This window comes from Schistocerca nitens, chromosome 11 (assembly GCF_023898315.1).
Source record: "Schistocerca nitens isolate TAMUIC-IGC-003100 chromosome 11, iqSchNite1.1, whole genome shotgun sequence".
Taxonomy (NCBI): domain Eukaryota; kingdom Metazoa; phylum Arthropoda; class Insecta; order Orthoptera; family Acrididae; genus Schistocerca; species Schistocerca nitens.
In genome coordinates this window covers 164,102,224-164,121,986 of record NC_064624.1, presented here as the reverse complement: position 1 = coordinate 164,121,986, position 19,763 = coordinate 164,102,224, and the positions used below count along the sequence as shown (strand labels likewise).

Below are 19,763 nucleotides of genomic sequence, written 5' to 3'. Positions count from 1 at the left end.
ACGGTATTCTTTGACCGAAGCCGCTACTAATCGGTCGAGTAGCTCCTCAATTGGCATCACGAGGCTGAGTGCACCTCGAAAAATGGCAACAGCACATGGCGGCGGGATGGTGACCCATCCAAGCGCCGGCCACGCCCGACAGCGCTTAACTTCGGTGATCTCACGGGAACCGGTGTAGCCACTGCGGCAAGGCCATTGCCATTCTTTTGTATAGGGTCAATGATTAATTCCATCCATTCAACCTGTATTTTTTCATCCCACCAAATTTTAAGAATAAGACATAACAATTTCTCATGTAGTTTATGATGACCATATTTCAGCAATTCCACTGCTAATTTGTCAGTCCCAGCCATTTTATGATTATTCACTTTTTTTGAACAGTATGGTGGGTCACTGACAAGAGAACCCTCCCTGCTGGAGGGCTAGTTTTCTTGAGTTTGTTTTCTGGCTCAGGGCAGTTAAAAAAATCAAAATATTATTTCCAGGTCTATAATATACCATCTGATCCAGTGATAATGTTAACACTGATATGAAGAGCTGCTGTCCCCATTTGATATCCCTCCATGATGTTATTTGCAGTACCATGTACTTTGCAGATGATGTAAATGTTCACATTTTAAATGATGGATGTTATACAACATTCTCTGAAAATGTCTATTTCAGAATTCTATGTACCTTGTACAAAAATTGCATTACGTAAATAAATTTTTGTGTACCTGGATTTGAAACTATTGAATTGACTGAACAGGCGGATCTGTTCATAAATTTTCAGTTTTTACAGAATTGTAGCGTTGCATAAGTAATGAGATGAACTTTATCTTCTGCCTTTCCTTAAATTACTTCAAATGAGTAATTATTAATATGTGTAACAGAAAGAAAAATAGTAGTGAGTATATATCAACATAATAAAAGTTAGTGTATTCCACTTCACTAGAAATGTGTATTTTCTACTCCTACAGGAATTAGTATCAGGTATTTTAGTAAGCAGTCATCCCAACAAGCCAGCTATATCTGAACCAGCTGAAAAACAGAAATGTGTAATACGGAATGTTTTACTAGAGTTGCTGTGTACTACCGCCTACTAAAATATTTACTCATCTTCGTGAAACACCCTATATAATATTATAATAGGCCAATATATGACCGACTGTATTAATGCACAGAGGTGAGACAGCTCACCTGCAATGACACCACATGTGCTGTTTTAGGGACTACCCTGAAGAGGATGCGATTGCTACAGTGCGGGAGGCGATCCGGAAGGGCACCAACTACATCGACACGGCACCCTTCTACGGCCTCGGGAGGTCTGAAGAAGTTCTCGGCAAGGTGAGGTCGAGCTGCAGTAGGCCTAATCCTTTAACCAAGGATGGAAGCTGCTGTTCCCATTTCTTCGAGTCTGTGCAGCGTGCATGTGCTGTAGATTAGGTGGCTTTTGTATGCCAATTTGAGGTTATTCTCCAGCTTGATAGATCCCAAGTCTCCTGTATTCAACTGTTCATCATAACTTCCCCTACACCACTGTGTTACTTTCTAAGCAATTATCGTTTACACCCTGTATTGAAAAACATTACCTCTGTTGTATTTTGGATCAATTCTGGAGTCCAGCATCCCTGAATTTGCAAGTGCTAATATGATAGTTAATGTATATTTTTTGGTAAAGTTGTGCACATATATTATTTAAAAAATGGCTCTGAGCACTATGGGACTCAACTTCTGAGGTCATTAGTCCCCTAGAACTTAGAACTAGTTAAACCTAAGGACATCACAAACATCCATGCCCGAGGCAGGATTCGAACCTGCGACCGTAGCGGTCTTGCGGTTCCAGACTGCAGCGCCTTTAACCGCACGGCCACTTCGGCCGGCTATATTATTTATAACAACATATAAATGACATCATGAAAACCAGCTAATCTTCAAATAACCACTGAGAACACCCCTTTCAGTAATTCTCAATTTCATACATAGTCACTGATAGGGTTTTTGTTTCCAAATGTGAACTACATAGCTCAACAATATTATGAAAAGGAAAGTTACTACTCACCATGTACCGGTGATGCTGAGTCGCAGGTAGGCACAACAAAAAGACTGTCACAAATAAAGCTTTCAGCCAGTAGGCCCTTCGTTAAAAATAGACGACACACACACACACACACACACACACACACACACACACACACACACACACACACACACTGCAAATGCAACACACACATACGACTGCAGTCTCAGGCAACTGAAACCACACTGCGAGCAGCAGCACCAGTGCATGATGGGAGTGGTGACTGGGTGGGGGTATGGAGGAGGCTGGCGTGGGGAGAGGGAGGGATAGTATGGTAGCGGTGCCAAACAGTGAAATGCTGCAGGTTAGATGGAGGGCAGCAGAGAGAGGGGGGAGTAGCGGAAAAGGAGAGAAGTAAACAGACTCGGTATGATGGTGGAATGCCAGCTGTCTAGTGTTGGAATGGGAACAGGGAAAGCTCTGGATGGGTGAGGACAGTGACTAACAAAGGTTGAGGCCAGGAGGGTTACGGGAATGTAGGACGTATTGCAGGGAAAGTCACCTGCGCAGTTCAGAAAAGCTGGTGTTGGTGGGAAGGATCCATATGGCACAGGCTGTGAAGCAGTCATTGAAATGAAGGATGTCATGTTTGGCAGTGTGTTCAGCCAACAGGCTATGTACGTGACATAAATATTTTTGAAGACAGAAAAATCAAGGCAACACAACTGTGCCATTGGATTTTGAGAAGAAGTACCTTTTAAGGTTTCAACATTTTGAATAGGAATAATTTCTGAAATATTACATTTTTGGAAAAAATAAAACGTTTGGTGAAAAGTGGAGATCAGGACTTTTAAATGAGTTATGTTCATCCAGAATAAACAATTTCAGTATCATGGAAGTTTGTTTGAAATGCACAGTTATCATAAATTAGGAATGTTTTATTAAATAAAATGTTTTCATATGAAATGAATGTACTGCTCTCACTGGCTGTCACTAAATTATAAAGTGAGTAACACAAAGTTTAATAAAATAATGCACGAATAAGGATTTAGTAATTTCCTGTAGCTATCGTATGCATACTACTAATGAAAAGACGTCAGAAAAGAAAAAAATTACATCGGCATCGGAAGTGTTACAAGAACAAATGGGGTAGCCCCAGCTTGCTCAGTAACAAATGTCTGCAAGCAACAATAAAAATGATAACATACTTCCTCTCCAGAGCGATAAAGGATGTAAAACAGAAGTTGCTTGGTGAAGTTGGACAAACTCTGCAGTAAAAGATAGCGATTGTAATGTGCTATTATATTTGTAAAATTTCCTCCCATAGCTTTTTCTCATTACATTTGCATGTCAAAAATTATAGGGATTTCACCTGTCATAATACTGGTAGTTATTGAAGACTTCACCTGGCTGCATACTGCAAAATGTTTGAAATTACAGGAAATGCTCAGCTTTGGGTAAAAGAGTAGGTTGACCAGTTTTTACAGTGTTCCTAAAATTTGTCCACTGTTACCTGTTTTGCAGGCCCTGAAGGGGATTCCTCGGCAGGCATACTATATCGCCACCAAGGTAGCCTGCTATACGATGGACCCACGCACCATGTTCGACTTCTCTGTGCAGAAGACGAGAGAGAGTGTCGCGAAGAGTCTCGAGCTGCTGCAACTGGACTACGTGGACGTCATACAGGTGATTTCTCCGATGTTACAGCTGGAAACAATGGGAGGAATGGTTAGAGCCTGGGGTGTGAGAATTATTAAATATGTGTGTGAATCAAACTTCTTAGGTCATCAGTCCCTAGACTTACACACTACTTAAACTAACTTATGCTAAGAACAACACACACACCCGTGCCCGAGGGAGGACTCAAACCTCCGGCGGAGAGGGGCCACACAGTCCGTGACGTGACGCCTCAAATCACGTGGCTACTCCGTGCAGCGGATGTAAGAATACTTGCATGTAGGGACAGGAATAATTGTTTTATTTTCTTGACAATTTTGGTGTTATTTTTTGACAATTTCAGTGCTATTTTTGAACAGCTTACTTTTGAACTACTCTCCACGTGTTCTTTATGTCACTCTTTTTTACTATTATGCTAAAGCTAAAAATATAACTAAGTGTTACATGGTTAATTGACATAATATTTATTTACATTACTGAGAAATTAAACGTTTATGTTGAATGTATTAAGTCTACTCAGGAAAGGAGAAACAGCTTTGCAATCACACACCGTTGAAAGTTTTTCAAAAGAAAGCACTGTCATAACTCTAAATTATCTGAGACATCATTCCACCAGTCAGTCAACTCTTCACTATAGTGTGAAATCAGCCACTCAGAATTTATATTCAAAAGTGGAAGAAAAAGTGCCTTTAGCACAACAGCAGGGATTTGACAATGTCCACCTTTGCTGCTGATACAGAAAGTTCATTATACACTATGTTCTGAAGGGATCTATACCTTGGTTTCATCATCACCAAATAATTGATCCTTGCACATTAATGAAGCCATCTCTTAAATTGGAGTAGAGATAACAACTTTATCTGGTGACATCTCATTTCTCTAAACTTTAGCTCAGCAAATCATACTAAAAATGTCACTGTAACAATTGTGTTTGTTTCATGTTCCTACTTGGATTCAATGCAAATGTGCAGTTTAACTGATGCTTCATATTCAAGATCTGTGATAAATGTGTAATTTATGGCAAGATTTGGAGCAGAAATGTAACAGAACAAAACTCCAAATTCTAATAAACTTTATGCAGCAGCTGGTGGTGTATATAAACATTTCCTTCATTAAATAAATTACAGATGTGAAGCACAATTTTGCAAAAATATTTCAATGCAGAGGCAGATTGCGACTTGTGTTTGGATACCTCAGTTGACAAGTGCTCGGTAGCAAAAGACAGAGCCAACAGGTTCCATTCCTGGTCTGACACACAGTTTTAGTCTGCTAGGAAGTTCCAGTATTTATGTTGTGTTTCTGCATAAGTGTGGAAACCTTCCATGACATGACATTTGACCACAATGAGTAACTCAAAAATTTTTCTCCTCTCACATTCCAGGTGCATGATGTGGAGTTTGCTCTGAACCTGGACATAATTATTCAGGAGACTCTTCCAGTGCTGCAGGAACTTGTGGCAAAGGCAAGGCGAGGTTCATCGGCATCACGGGGTACCCTCTCGAGCCGCTCCGACAGATCATCGAGAAGAGTGACAGCGTGAAAGTGGACACGGTGCTGTCGTACACCAGAGACACTCTCGTAGACGACACACTACAGCGGCATCTGCCATTCTTCAAGGTGTGTCCCTGCATCAGTTTAGTTTGCTGTGCTTGACTTAAACCTTTGAATGCTGTTGATGAGTTAACTTGTGCTCCTCTGATCCCCGTATATTGTTGACAAATTTAAGCATGGCCTACATCTACATACATACTCCGCAATCCACCATGCGGTGCGTGGCAGAGGCTACCTCGTACCACAACTAGCATCTTCTCTCCCTGTTCCACTCCCAAACAGAATGAGGGAAAAATTGCTGCCTATATGCCTCTGTACGAGCCCTAATCTCTCTTATCTTATCTCTGTGGTCTTCCCGCGAAATGTAAGTTGGCGGCAGTAAAATTGTACTGCAGTCAGCCTCAAATGCTGGTTCTCTAAATTTCCTCAGTAGCGATTCACGAAAAGAACGCCTCCTTTCCTCCAGAGACTCCCACCCCCGTTCCTGAAGCATTTCCGTAACACTCGCGTGATGAGCAAACCTACCAGTAACAAATCTAGCAGCCCGATTCTGAATTGCTTCTATATCCTCCCTCAATCCGACCTGATAGGGACCCCAAACGCTCGAGCAGTACTCAAGAATAGGTAGTATTAGTGTTTTATAAGCGGTCTCCTTTATGAATGAACCACATCTTCCCAAAATTCTACCAATGAACCGAAGATGACTATCCGCCTTCCCCACAACTGCCGTTACATGCTTTTCCCACTTCATATCGCTCTGCAATGTTACGCCCAAATATTTAATCGACGTGACTGTTTCGAGCGCTACACTACTAATGGATTATTCAAACATTACAGGATTCTTTTTCCTATTCATCTGCATTAATGTACATTTATCTATATTTAAAGTTAGCTGCCATTCTGTACACCAATCACAAATCCTGTCCAAGTCATCTCGTATCCTCCTACAGCCACTCAACGACAACACCTTCTCGTACACCACAGCATCATCAGCAAACAGCCGCACATTGCTATCCACCCTATCCAAAAGATCATTTATGTAGACAGAAAACAACAGCGGACCTACCACACTTCCCTGGGGCACTCCAGATGATACCGTCATCTCCGACGAACACTCACCATTGAGGACAACGTACTGGGTTCTACTACTTAAGAAGTCTTCGAGCCACTCACATACTTGGGAACCAATCCCATATGCTCGTATCTTAGGAGTCTGCAGTGGGGCACCGAGTCAAACGCTTTCCGGACGTCAAGGAATACGGCATCCGTCTGATACCCTTCATCCACGGTTTGCAAGATATCCTGTGAAAAAAGGGTGAGTTGCGCTTCGCAGGAGCGATGCTTTCTAAAGCCGTGCTGATGCGTGGACAGCAACTTCTCTGTCTCAAGGACAGTGCTATTGACAAGTTAGGCCTCCTTGCTGACCTCTGAGCACCAATGGCAAGTGTAGAACATCACCACTCAGGTATCTGAGTGCTACTGACAAGTGTAAGATTACAGCGGAACTTTTTACCCCTTCTCAGTCGCTTTTCAGTTTTGGCAGCTGTGGTCTGTACTGGCACGTTGTGTGTAGTGATCTCCCCTTGCTGCATTCAGCTTCACTTTACACCTTACTGTCCATCTGGATTAGCATCACAGTGTTTTGTTCATCGTCTCTTCTGCGAAGGAAATAACGTGTTAAGCTTAGATTGTGGAGATACTCCTGAAGAGTAACAGTGAGAATTAATCATTTGATGACAATGTGATGACTCCTGCAACAGTTAGGCTGTTTACTTCAACATGTTTAAGACTAAAATCTTATGTTTCAACAAGAGAAGTAATTGATAGTTTTTCAAATCCAAAGAATCTGGAAATGATAAGAACTTTCGGACTGGGTAATTTAAATCTGATTGGAAACTACGTAAGGAAAAACAATCTTTACACCACTGCAGACTTGTAATAACTGTAAATTTGCAAAGAATCTTCAAAGTCAAAAACTTATTTTTACACCTACAGTAATGTTTGTCTTGGCAGTGACAAATCTTAGGGCAACAGAAGGAAACATTACAGAAAGCACTCCAGAAATATTAGATAAGTAGCAAGGGAGGCCACTTAGGTAACCTCAGCCCAGAGTGAAGCATAGATGCACGGTACTTGCGGGTAATAGTGATCCAACACTCATCTTGGAACATAGCGAACATGTTGGCAGAAGCCACACATCACAAAAGATAAGCAGAGATGTAAATTGATGCAGATGAGTAGGAAAAACAAATCCTTAATGTTCAAATACAGCATTAATAGTGTGCTGTGTGACACAGTCACATTGATTAATCTAGGCGTAACATTGCAAGCGATATAAAATAGAAACAGCAAGTATGGGCTGTAAGGGCTGTAATAGGGAAGGCAAATTGCTGACTTGCGTTTACTGGAGAATTTTAGGAAAGTGTGGTTCATCTGTAAAGAAGACAGCACATAGCTTGCTAGTGCAACCCATTCTGGAATATTACTCGTGTGTTTGGCATCTGCCCCAGGTCAGATTACAAGAAGATATCAAAGAAATTCAGAGGCATGTTGCTAGATTTGTTATTGGTAGGTTCAAACTCATGCCAATTTTAAACTCAAATGGGATTCCGTGGAGGGAAGATTATGTTCTTTTCGAGGAACATGAGAAAATTTAGAGAACCAAGCCAACCGTGGATCAATTCAACTGCTCCCAACATACATTTCACATAAGGACAATGAAGATAAGCACTCACTCTGTCTTTAGGCCATAAGTGGCCTACCGGGACCATCCGACCGCCATGTCATCCTCAGAGGAGGATGCGGATAGGAGGGGCATGGGGTCAGCAGACTGCTCTCCCGGTCGTTATCATGGTATTCTTGACCAAAGCCACTACTATTCGGTCGAGTAGCTCCTCAATTGGTTTCACGAGGCTGAGTGCACCCCGAAAAATGGCAACAGCGCATGGCGGCTGGATGGTCACCCGTCCCAGTGCTGGCCACGCCCGACAGCACTTAACTTCGGTGATCTCATGGGAACCGGTGTATCCACTGTGGCAAGGCCGTTGCTACAATGAAGATAAGGTAAGAGAAACTGGAGGTACATAGTGGAGAGAGACGTATAACATGAAAAGGAAATGACTATTAGTGGTACAGGATACACTCTGCCACACACTTGTATGGTATCTTGCAGAGTATGGATGTAGATTATTCCAACAAAATTGATGGCTCTAAAAATTCAACTGCACTAGTAAATATCATCTGCAGTTCTCATATTCATTTTAAGGAAAATCAATGACATATTCAAAATATAGCATGAATGGATTCTGAGCACATGTGTAAAAAAATCAAGAAATGATTGAATTTTCAGTCATAAACAGACATTCTACTAGTTTATTTTTAAAAATGGTCAATTACTAACATAAACAGCATTGCTTTCTAACTTGTTAGAAATAATCTCTAGATTTCACTTTGAAGAAGTGACTTTACTTGTGTCATTTGTCATAATTAAAAACATGACACCTCAGAAATTGATAGAGTAGTTTGTTTACAGTCACAGTCTGAAGAAGTGGAAATTTCACATGATGCATTTTGTTGCATGAATTTTTTTTTACAATTTTTGCAATTAATGGCCTAACTTGATGACACTGCCTCAAATCACTTTGTTCGGCTTTTGGTAATCAGTCACATTCAAAAAACATATTTTACACTCCGTTTGCAGAATTTCATTGTGGTCTTCCTTCTGTCAGTGGTGAATCTTGTGAATGTCGACTAAAATAGCTTGTTGTTCCAAAAAACACGGTTGCCGTATGCAACACATCATGCAGTACTCTTGAAAAGGCTCGATATCTGGCTTACTGTGAGACAGAGGCATTTGTATGCCTACTGAAGACTGTAGTGCATTTGATTTTGTGTAACTATTTAGCTGTGGAGAAGATATGTTCCCTGTTGATTCCACATGATTTGACAGAAGCTCAAACAAATCTTGTCTCAATTGGTGTAAGGCTAGGGTGGCCAAGACTTTGGATTACTGGCTGTGTCCTGGCAGGAGCGCCACAGTGTTCAACCTGGCTGCAACTTTCTGAGTGTGAGGAAGGGGAGACTGCAAACATGTTGCATTTAAATGGCAATGCAGTTGCACTGCATATGACTGTTTTATGTTTCACATTTCTCAACAACATAGATCACAAACAATAAGAATTTTCAGTATTATTTCATTATTACTGGCATAATATAATCTTTAACTGGTACAAACTGTTGGCATACTGACAGACACAGACAATTTTACATGTTTTTGGCCTCAAGGTGCTACGTAATCGTGACTTATTTAGTTTCATAATTAAAAAAAGGTCTTTCACACACATATACTGATATCAATATTGAGGCACTTTTGCAACCTCATTATGGAGGTGTGGAAACTACCTGAGGTAAGCAATATAGGTGTGCTGGCAATGTCAATATAGGTGTCCTGGCACTGTAGATGTTCTGGACAGGTTTAATGTAAAAGGATTTGTCTCTGAAATAAGAATTATGTTACAGATCTGTCAGTTACATTTGCGCACACACACACACGCTCAACTGAAATGGCAAGCAAACTCATAAACAGCTTGAAAACATACATAAGATTGACAGTGTCCTCAGAACATTTCAGAAACTATCCTCATAACTCTTTCAAGACCATAATGAATTCTTCAGTCCGTGTATTTTCTTTGACAGCGTTGAACTTAGGAACTGAACTGTGTTTGTCAGAATGTATGACTTCTATAACGTGATTTTCTTTTTAAATGCCTCCCCACCAAATCAGAAAGAAGTTGTTTCTCATCTTGCAGTGTCTTACTGTGGCCACTGTGCAGTCAAGTCCACCTAAAATGAGAGTTCTTCAATCCATTCCAGGTGTTCTAATTTTCATTCCTGCACTCCTTTTTCCTTCATAAATTCAACAATAGTGAGAAAGCATTCCAGGCAAGCTGTTTGACTTAACCGATGTACTTTGCAGTGATATATAAAGTCTCCATACTCTTCGTACTCCATACTCTTTGTTTATGACATTACAATAAAGCACGCAACTTCAGAAATTTTGTTATTTGTTCCATTAATTTCCTCACGTGCTAATGTAGCACAAAGTGCTTCACGATGTACAGAACAATGAATCCCGTCTGTCAATCATCGTAATTTTTTGCTCTTTCAATGTCAACTAAATCTGGGCACTGACAAACATATCAGACAGAACAATGCATGGTCAAATACTTTACAAATTTAGTAAAGTTCTACAGTTTGTTTGACTGTGTAGGGGGCCTTTAGATCCAGTATATTTCTGTCATGAGTGGGCTTCTGAACAATTTGTTGTAACTAGGTCTTCTTTTTTCATATCCGTCATTTACAAAACTGTAATTATCCTCGGTGATTGTTGGATGATTAAACTCTCCTCTGATGATGACAGTATGAGTGGGGAACTTGTGTATTAGTGAACTTAGGTTTTCTGTAAAGTTGTGGGTTACATCTGGAGGTGAGTCTGATAATCAATAATAATAATAATAATAATGTATGGAAAACCAACTCCAAGTAAAAAAATAAAATAAAAATAAAAATAAAAAAAATTAGAAAAAAATTAGAAAAATATTAAAAAGAGTGAAATTAGTACAGAATTTTAAAATTTATTAAAGTTTTGTGTGCTATCTTTTCTAAAACTGAGAGTTTCACTTGAAAATGTTCTGGTAGACTTTAGTTCTGACAGTGTGATTTTGTGGCCAACCCAATTTTTACCAGCAATGTCACATTTCAAATGATACACAATGTTATTTTATTTCTTACTCCCATCCTTCCAACCCTTCTCCTTTTTTCGAATAGCAGCAAGTGCTTTGATCAGTCTTCCCCAAATTATTTGTTACAGTCTGCAACAAACAGCACAGAACAAGATCTGGCCAAAACAAGCCTCATCTCGTCAAACAACTTGCATACCGCTGCTCAAAAACAATCGGGAGTGGGGGGGAGGGGGGGGGGGGGCAGAAAAAATGCTGCACACAAAAGACATTTTTCACTATCAAGTAATTAATGATTGTCTGTCAAGGAACAATTGTAGCAGATAATGAATGTGCTCCACCGCAAAGTGGAGATCTAACATAAGTTAATAGTTACAGACCAGGCAAATGCATAGCTGGAAGACTGGGGTCAGTTTTATGTGGAGATTCCCAGATTTGGGCGATCTTTTTTTTTTTTATGTTGTGGAACAGTGGGATTATTGTGCTTCTATCTGTGCTTTTTGGGCATGAAACTTATTTACAGTTTTCTTTACAGCCCTCTGTATGAGTAGTTTAGTGCCAGTCATAATTTGTTGTCAATATACTTTAGAGAAGTAGAGAGCAGTGGCCACACCTTGACTCCTTCCTGAGCGAGTGAACAAAGTGTCCCATTTTCATCCCTTCGGCAGAGAAGGGCGTGGGCGTGATCTGCGTGGCGGGTACGGCGATGGCCCTCCTGAGTAGTGCGGGGCCACAGCTGTGGCAGCCAGCATCCCAGGAGCTGCAGGACGTGTGCAGGGCGGCAGCCGACTACTGCAAGGTGGGTGCGAGGCCAAGTAAGGTAACGGCAGGATAAAGACGTGTCGGCGTGTAAGAAGCTAAGTGGAGGTAAAAGATGACACATACACTACTGGCCATTAAAATTGGTACACCACAAAGATGACGTGCACAGACGCAAAATTTAACCGACAGGAAGAAGATGCTGTGATATGCAAATGATTAGCTTTTCAGAGCATTCACACAAGGGTGGCACCGGTGGCGACACCTACAACGTGCTCACATGAGGAAAGCTTCCGACCGATTTCTCATACACAAACAGCAGTTGACCGGCGTTGCCTGGTGAAACGTTGTTGTGATGCCTCATGTAAGGAGGAGAAATGCGTACCATCACGTTTCTGACTTTGATAGAGGTCGGATTGTAGCCTATTGTGATTGCGGTTTATCGTATCGCGACATTGTTGCTCGTGTTGGTCGAGATCCAATGCCTGTTAGCAGAATATGGAATCGGTGGGTTCTGGAGGGTAATACGGAACGCCGTGCTGGATCCCAACGGCCTCGTATCACTAACAGTCAGGATGACAGGTCTCTTATCCGCACTGCTGTAACGGATCGTGCAGCCACGTCTCGATCCCTGAGTCACCAGATGGGGACATTTGCAAGACAACAACCATCTGCACGAACAGTTCGACGATGTTTGCAGCAGCACGAACTATCAGCTCGGAGACCGTGGCTGTGGTTACCCTTGACGTTGCATCACAGACAGGAGCGCCTGCAATGGTGTACTCAATGACGAATCTGGGTGCACGAATGGCAAAACGTCATTTTTTCAGATGAATCCACGTTCTGTTTACAGCATCGTGAAGGTCGCATCCGTGTTTGGCCACATCACCCGGCGTGACGGTATGGGGTGCCATTGGTTACACATCTCGGTCACCTCTTGTTCGCATTGACGGTACTTTGAACAGTGGACGTTACATTTCAGATGTGTTACGACCCATGGCTCTACCCTTCATTCGATCCCTGCGAAACCTTACATTTCAGCAGGATAATGCACGACCGCATTTTGCGGGTCCTGTACGGGCCTTTCTGGATAGAGAAAATGTTCAACTGCTGCCCTGGCCATCACATTCTCCTGATCTCTCACCAATTGAAAACGTCTGGTCAATGGTGGCCGAGCAAGTGGCTCGTCACAATACGCCAGTCAGTACTCTTGATGAACTGTGGTATCGTGTTGAAGCTGCATGGGCAGCTGTACCTGTACACTCCATCCGAGCTCTGTTTGACTCAATGCCCAGGCGTATCAAGGCCGTTATTACGGCCAGAGGTGGTTGTTCAGGGTACTGATTTCTCAGGATCTATGCACCCAAATTGCATGACAATGTAATCACATGTCAGTTCTAGTTTAATATACTTGTCCAATGAATACCCGTTTATCACCTGCATTTCTTCCTGGTGTAGCAATTTTAATGGCCAGTACTGTACAATATACTGAGGTGACAAAAGTCACGGGATACCTCCTAATACCATATCGGGCCTCCTTTTGCCCATTGTAATGCAGCAACTCGGCACGGTACTGAGTCGACAAGTCATTCAAAGTCCCCTGCAGATATATTGAGCCACTCTGCCTCTAAGCAGTTCGTCATTGCGAAAGCGTTTCCAGTGCAGGATTTTGAGCACAAACTTGACCTCTTGACTACACGTCCCATAAATGTTCAAGGAGAATTGTGTCAGGTGATCTGGGTGGGCCAGTCATTTCGCTCGAATTGTCTACAATGTTTTTCAAACCAGTCACAAACAAGTGTTGCCTGGCGACATTGCTGTATGGGAATGTGAAGTGCACGAATGAAAATTGTCTCCAAGTATCTGAACATAACCATTTCCAGTCAATGATCATTTAAGTTGGACCAGAGGTTCCAGTCCATTCTTTGTAAACACAGCCCACACCATTATGGGCACACCAACAGCTTGCACAGTGCCTTGACAACTTTGGTCCATGGCTTTGTAGGGTCTACCACTTTGTTTCAGGATCATAACTACACGCCCACAATTCATTGGCAGTTATGACTCTGGGCAGGAAATTTGGATCATCTCGAATCCTCGTTTACATTTGACTGCGCGCCTGATCCCGACCGTCTCACTGGTGTACATTCTACCTCGGTGGTGTGCTTTCTACTTACGAGGAACGAAATTCGCTGCAATTTGTCTCTTTGTTCAATTCATCACCTAGACACGGCTCGTATGAAATTTTAAACATGTACTATTTGTATTTTATCCTTTTTGATCTCTTTGTGCACTTGAAAGATCATTTTGGGAGTTGTGCATTATGACAGCTGGGCAGAGTGTTTGTCATCCTGTACAGGCTCCTGGGCATCTTAAAATCACTAAAACACTCAAAATTTTCCTGCTTGCCCACCAGAACCATCATGTAGCACATTGTGGGTTTCAGCTGCAGTCCTGCTGAGCATAAAACAAAACTTAATGCATATTCTTTGTTCATTCAAGTTACCTATTTTGAAATTTGCACACACAGTAGAAAAAGGTGTGAAGACATCTCCAAAACCTTTTGCACTGATGCACTCACAATGACTTCATATGGCACATTAGCAGTTGAAAAATGCAACTAGATACACCTACTGATGGAAGTTTATTACTGCTGATAATTTTGGGTGCAATATTCAAATTCTTGTAACACAAAAATAATTATGCATAACACAGTGCCATACGCATGAAAATTATAGCAAACTCAGTGTACTACAACCTGCTACGTATCACTCACATAGGGATCATGAGGATAAGATCAGAATAAATACTGCAAGCACAGAGACACTCAGTCATTCTTCCCATGTCCCATATGTGAATGGAATGGGAAGAAACCCTAATAACCAGCACAATGGAATGTACCCTCTGTGATGCACCTCACGGTGATTTGCAGAGTACAGATGTAGCTGCAGATGTAAAAATGTGCTACTGGGAGAAGTGGCAGCTGGTAAACTGACCAGTAATCTACATCTACATATCTACTTACATACTCCGCTAGCCACCAAGCGGTGTGTGGCGGAGGGCAAAATTCGCGCCAAAGTCATATTTCCCCCTCTGTTCCACTCACGGATCGCATGAGGGAGAAACAACTGTCTGAACACTTCAGTACAAGCTCTAATTTCCCTTATCTTTGAATGGTGATCATTACGTGATCTGAAAGTTGGTGGTAATAATATATGCTCTACATCCTCGGCAAAGATCAGATTTCGGATTTTAGTGAGCAGTCCCTTCTGTTTAGCGCCTTGTCTATCTGCAAGTGTGTCCCACTTCAAACTTTCAGTGAGATCTGTAACACTCTCGTGATGGCTAAATGTACCAGTCACGAATATTGCTGTTCTTCTTTGGACATTCTCAATCTCTTGAATCAGACCCGACAGGTAAGGATCCCATACAGACAAACAATACTCTAAGACTGGACAAACTAACGTACTGTAAGAAATTTCCTTTGTTGAAGGACTACATCGCTTCAGGATTCTACCAATAAACCGCAACGTAGAGTTCGTCTTGCCCATTATTTGTGTAATCTGATCATTCCATTTGAGATCATTTCAAATAGTTACACCCAGATACTTGGCGGATGTTACCACTCCCGTCTTGCCCATTATTTGTGTAATCTGATCATTCCATTTGAGATCATTTCAAATAGTCACACCCAGATACTTGTCGGATGTTACCACTTCCAAAGACTGGGCATTTATTTTGTACTCGTACATCAATGGGGATTTCCGCCTTGTTATACGCAGTGGGTTACACATACTAATATTGAGAGATAACTGCCAGTCATTACACCACGCATTTATTTTCTGCAAATCCGCATTGATTTGTCCACAACTTCCATGTGATACTACTTTCCTGTAGACTACAGCATCATTGGCAAACAGTCTAATGCCCCTGTCAATACCATCAACCAGATCATTTATGTAAATTGTAAAAAGCAGTGGACCTATTATGCTGCCCTGGGACACACCTGAAGTTACGCTTGAAGTCACCACATTCAGGACGACATACTGCTCTCTGTCTGATAGAAAACTTTCTATCCAACCGCATATATCATCGGATAGACCGTAAGCATGCACTTTTTGGAGGAAGCAACTGTGCGGAACTAAGTCGAATGGCTTTCGAAAGTCGAGAAATATGGCATCAACCTGGGAGCAGGTATCTAGAGCCTGTTGTATATCATGCACAAAGAGGGCCAGCTGTGTCTTGCAAGACCACTGTTTCCTAAAACCGTGCTGGTTACTGCAGATGAGCTTCTCAGAGTCAATGTAAACTTTGACAGCGCTACATCTGATCCACATCAAACGCTCCCATCCCTAAAGCCTGTGCAACATATCTGTTCTGCCACAAGATCCCTCGACACCTACACTAGTGACCTTTCTTAGGCTTTTCTCTCCCGCAACTACCCCACAGATGTTAATCAAAAACAAATCTCCTCCTCATACTCTCTGACTAATGCAGCTTCCACTTCCAAAAATCTCAGTAACATTCCTCTCGTCACCCATTTTGAGTGCCTCAAGTCTATACTTCTGGTGAGCCTATTATTTTTTCAAGTTGACCCCCTGAATCTGATCCTCTCCCCCTGATATCCTTCCCAGCTGACCTCACAACCTCCAAGACATGCTAGTCAAATGTTATGATCCTCCCAAACAACGTCTGTCTCAACAGCTGAATGGTGAACGAGACAGATCCTCGTGTGGTATTGCCAGAGATTTTTCGTTTGCGGGAAAACTGGACTTGAGTATTCTCAGCCTCGTGATGTCAGTTGAGGAGCTACCTGATCGAGAGGTAGTAGCTTCAATCTCAAAATGTTGACAATGGCCGGGAGTGAGGTGTGCTGACCCTGTGCTACTGCATACGACGATGAATGACAGAGGATAACACGGCAGTCTGTCGACTATTGTGTGGTCTTCAGGGCCTGACTGCGAGTTTTCTTTCCTTTCCTCGTAAACCCTACCTCAGAGGTTCCTCTTATTCAATTGTGTTGAATATTAAACATAACATTATTCTTCTTGAATAAAATGTTAACACAGTAATCGCACGCAAAGACAGCTACTGCCTTACAACTTTTTATTGTTTATTTATGGAATGGATGTGGGTGCAGCAGAGATCATTCTGCAGTATGATTATACCGTATATACTCGAATAATCCGCGCATGATATTTCCCGAATTTTAGAACGAAAAACTGGGGTGCGTGGATTATTCGAAACATTGTTGGTACTGCTCCACCTCCAACAATACATCCCATTATACTATTGCATTGTTGCGGCCTCAGTCTGTGACGCATCAGTAGCACGTTAGGGGTGAAGTATTAATGTCTTCAAACTTGTTAATTATGGCTACAAGTTCTCGTTATTGCTCGTACACTGGTAAAGAAAAAGTGAAAATTATTGAAGAAGCTGAGAATATTGGAAACCGTGCAGCAGAAAGAAAGTACGATGTGAGTGAGAGTTGTATTCGCGGCTGGCGAAAAAATAAAACGCAGCTTCAAGAAACTAATAGTAATCGCCGGGAATTTTGCGGCCAAAAAGCGAAGCATCCGGACCTTGAGAAAAGGCTCTGCGATTATGTAGATGAGAAACGACAACACGGATGCGCGGTGACGAGTGAAATGTGCCAACTTAAAGCATTGTCTTTAGCCAAAGAACTAGGCATTACCAGTTTCAAAGCTAGCCGGGGCTGGCTATCAAGATTTTTCAACCCAAAAATGGTTTAGGATTCGGGAGGAAAACTACTATCACTCAGCGGCTTCCAGGCGATTACAAGGAAAAAATTGTGAATTTTCATCGTTATGTGATAAATCTGTGCCGAAACAGTCTTATATATTATTGCAAATTGGTAATGCGGATCAAACAAACGCCAGTCTATTTTGAGATGCCGCTCGACAACACAGTGAACAGGAAAGGAGAATCCAGCATCACGATACGAACTGGCGGCAGTGAGAAAGATCTGCAGTGATGTTGTGTGTAACTGGCGATGGACAAAAGCTACCACCTTACGTGATATTTAAAAGGAAAACTATTCCGAAAATATCAGAGCGAATCCGAAAGGGTGGATGGACAATGAACTTATAATTGACTGGGTGACACACGTTTGGCAACGTCGTCCTGGTGCGTTACTGAATTTATGCAACATGTCGGTCCTGGACCAGCTTCCGCGGACATACAACTGAGGAAGTGTGAGACAAATTACAAAAAGGGAAAACTGACTTGGTCATTATCCCTGGAGGGCTAACATCCATCCTACGACCACTAGATGTGTGTATAAATCGGCCATTCAAAGCTGCACCATGGATGGCTGATGAAAACCGTAAGTTCACACCTAGTGGAAAAATCAAGCGGCCGGATTTGTCCCAGATTTGTGAATGGGTGAAAAGTGCACGGGACTCCATTCCACAACCACTGGTGGAAAAATCCTTCAAAAAATGTGGAATCACAAATTCACTGGATGGAACAGAGGACGACGCTCTGTGGGAAGATGGTGAAGACGACAATGATTCTCCCGCTAGTGATGACGATTAAAGTGATGAATAGACTGGTAAGAGAGGAAACGTACTGGTATTGACTAAAATATTTTATTGCACATACCGTATTTGGAGTAGGTATTAAAATTCATGGAGAAGAAGTAAAAACTTTGAGGTTCGCCGATGACATTGTAATTCTGTCAGAGACAGCAAAGGACTTGGAAGAGCAGTTGAACGGAATGGACAGTGTCTTGAAAGGAGGGTATAAGATGAACATCAACAAAAGCAAAATGAGGATAATGGAATGTAGTCAAATTAAATCGGGTGATGCTGAGGGAATTAGATTAGGAAATGAGACACTTAAAGTAGTAATGGAGTTTTGCTATTTGGGGAGCAAAATAACTGATGATGGTCGAAGTAGAGAGGATATAAAATGTAGACTGGCAATGGCAAGGAAAGCGTTTCTGAAGAAGAGAAATTTGTTAACATCGAGTATAGATTTAAGTGTCAGGAAGTCATTTCTGAAAGTATTTGTATGGAGTGTTGCCATGTATGGAAGTGAAACATGGATGATAAATAGTGTGGACAAGAAGAGAATAGAAGCTTTCGAAATGTGTACTACAGAAGAATGCTGAAGATAAGGCGGGTAGATCACGTAACTAATGAAGAGGTATTGAATAGGATTGGGTAGAAGAGAAGTCTGTGCCACAACTTGACTAGAAGAAGGGATCGGTTGGTAGGACATGTTTTGAGGCATCAAGGAATCACAAATTTAGCATTGGAGGGCAGCGTGGAGGGTAAAAATCGTAGAGGGAGACCAAGAGATGAATACACTAAGCAGATTCAGAAGGATGTAGGTTGCAGTAAGTACTGGGAGATGAAGAAGCTTGCACAGGATAGAGTAGCATGGAGAGCTGCATCAAACCAGTCTCAGGACTGAAGACCTTAACAACAACAATACCGTATTAACAAATTCTTAAACAAGATAATTCACATTTCTTTTTTTGCTATTGTAGGTACGCATAGAGTCCCGGCTGGCGGTGATAATGTTCCCCGGTCACCTGCCCGCCGGCTGGCCAGCTGCACGCCACTGAATCGGTTGCATATTAATGATGTATCAACCTGTACAGCAGCGTTGCTTCAAACCAGTAGTTATTATACATACTTTCGAACACATCACAACGTTGGAACAATTGTTTTTGTAAATAAAACAAATTAAAGCAAAAAATAATTTTTTTTCCCCTCTTCCTCAAAATTGGGGTGCGCGGATTATTCGAGGGTGCGGATTATTCGAGTATATACAGTATTAAGACTTTAATGCTACAAAACTGTAATAACTTTTCAACGGATGTCACGCTCTTGTTTACTGACACTGCCAGTGTGAACTGATAGACTGTCTCACTGTCGTAGGAGAGGGGTGTCGAGCTGGCCCGACTGGTGATGCACCACGCCCTGACGCGAGGGCCAGGCGACACACGTCGTTGGAATCAACAGCACACAAATCCTGCATGACGGGCTGACTTCTAGCAGGAGGTGCTG

General features: G+C 41.9%; 1 protein-coding gene across 1 annotated transcript; it reads left to right on the top strand.

Annotated features, from left to right (window-relative positions):
- Positions 1-1,139: 1,139 nt before the first annotated feature.
- On the top strand, positions 1,140-19,318 carry LOC126212742 (uncharacterized). The gene is made up of 6 exons (XM_049940151.1): positions 1,140-1,165; positions 1,209-1,326; positions 3,524-3,685; positions 5,058-5,166; positions 11,634-11,764; positions 19,241-19,318. Exons 1-6 carry the CDS (start codon positions 1,140-1,142, stop codon positions 19,316-19,318), a joined length of 624 nt encoding a protein of 207 aa, XP_049796108.1.
- The last annotated feature ends 445 nt before the right edge of the window (positions 19,319-19,763 follow it).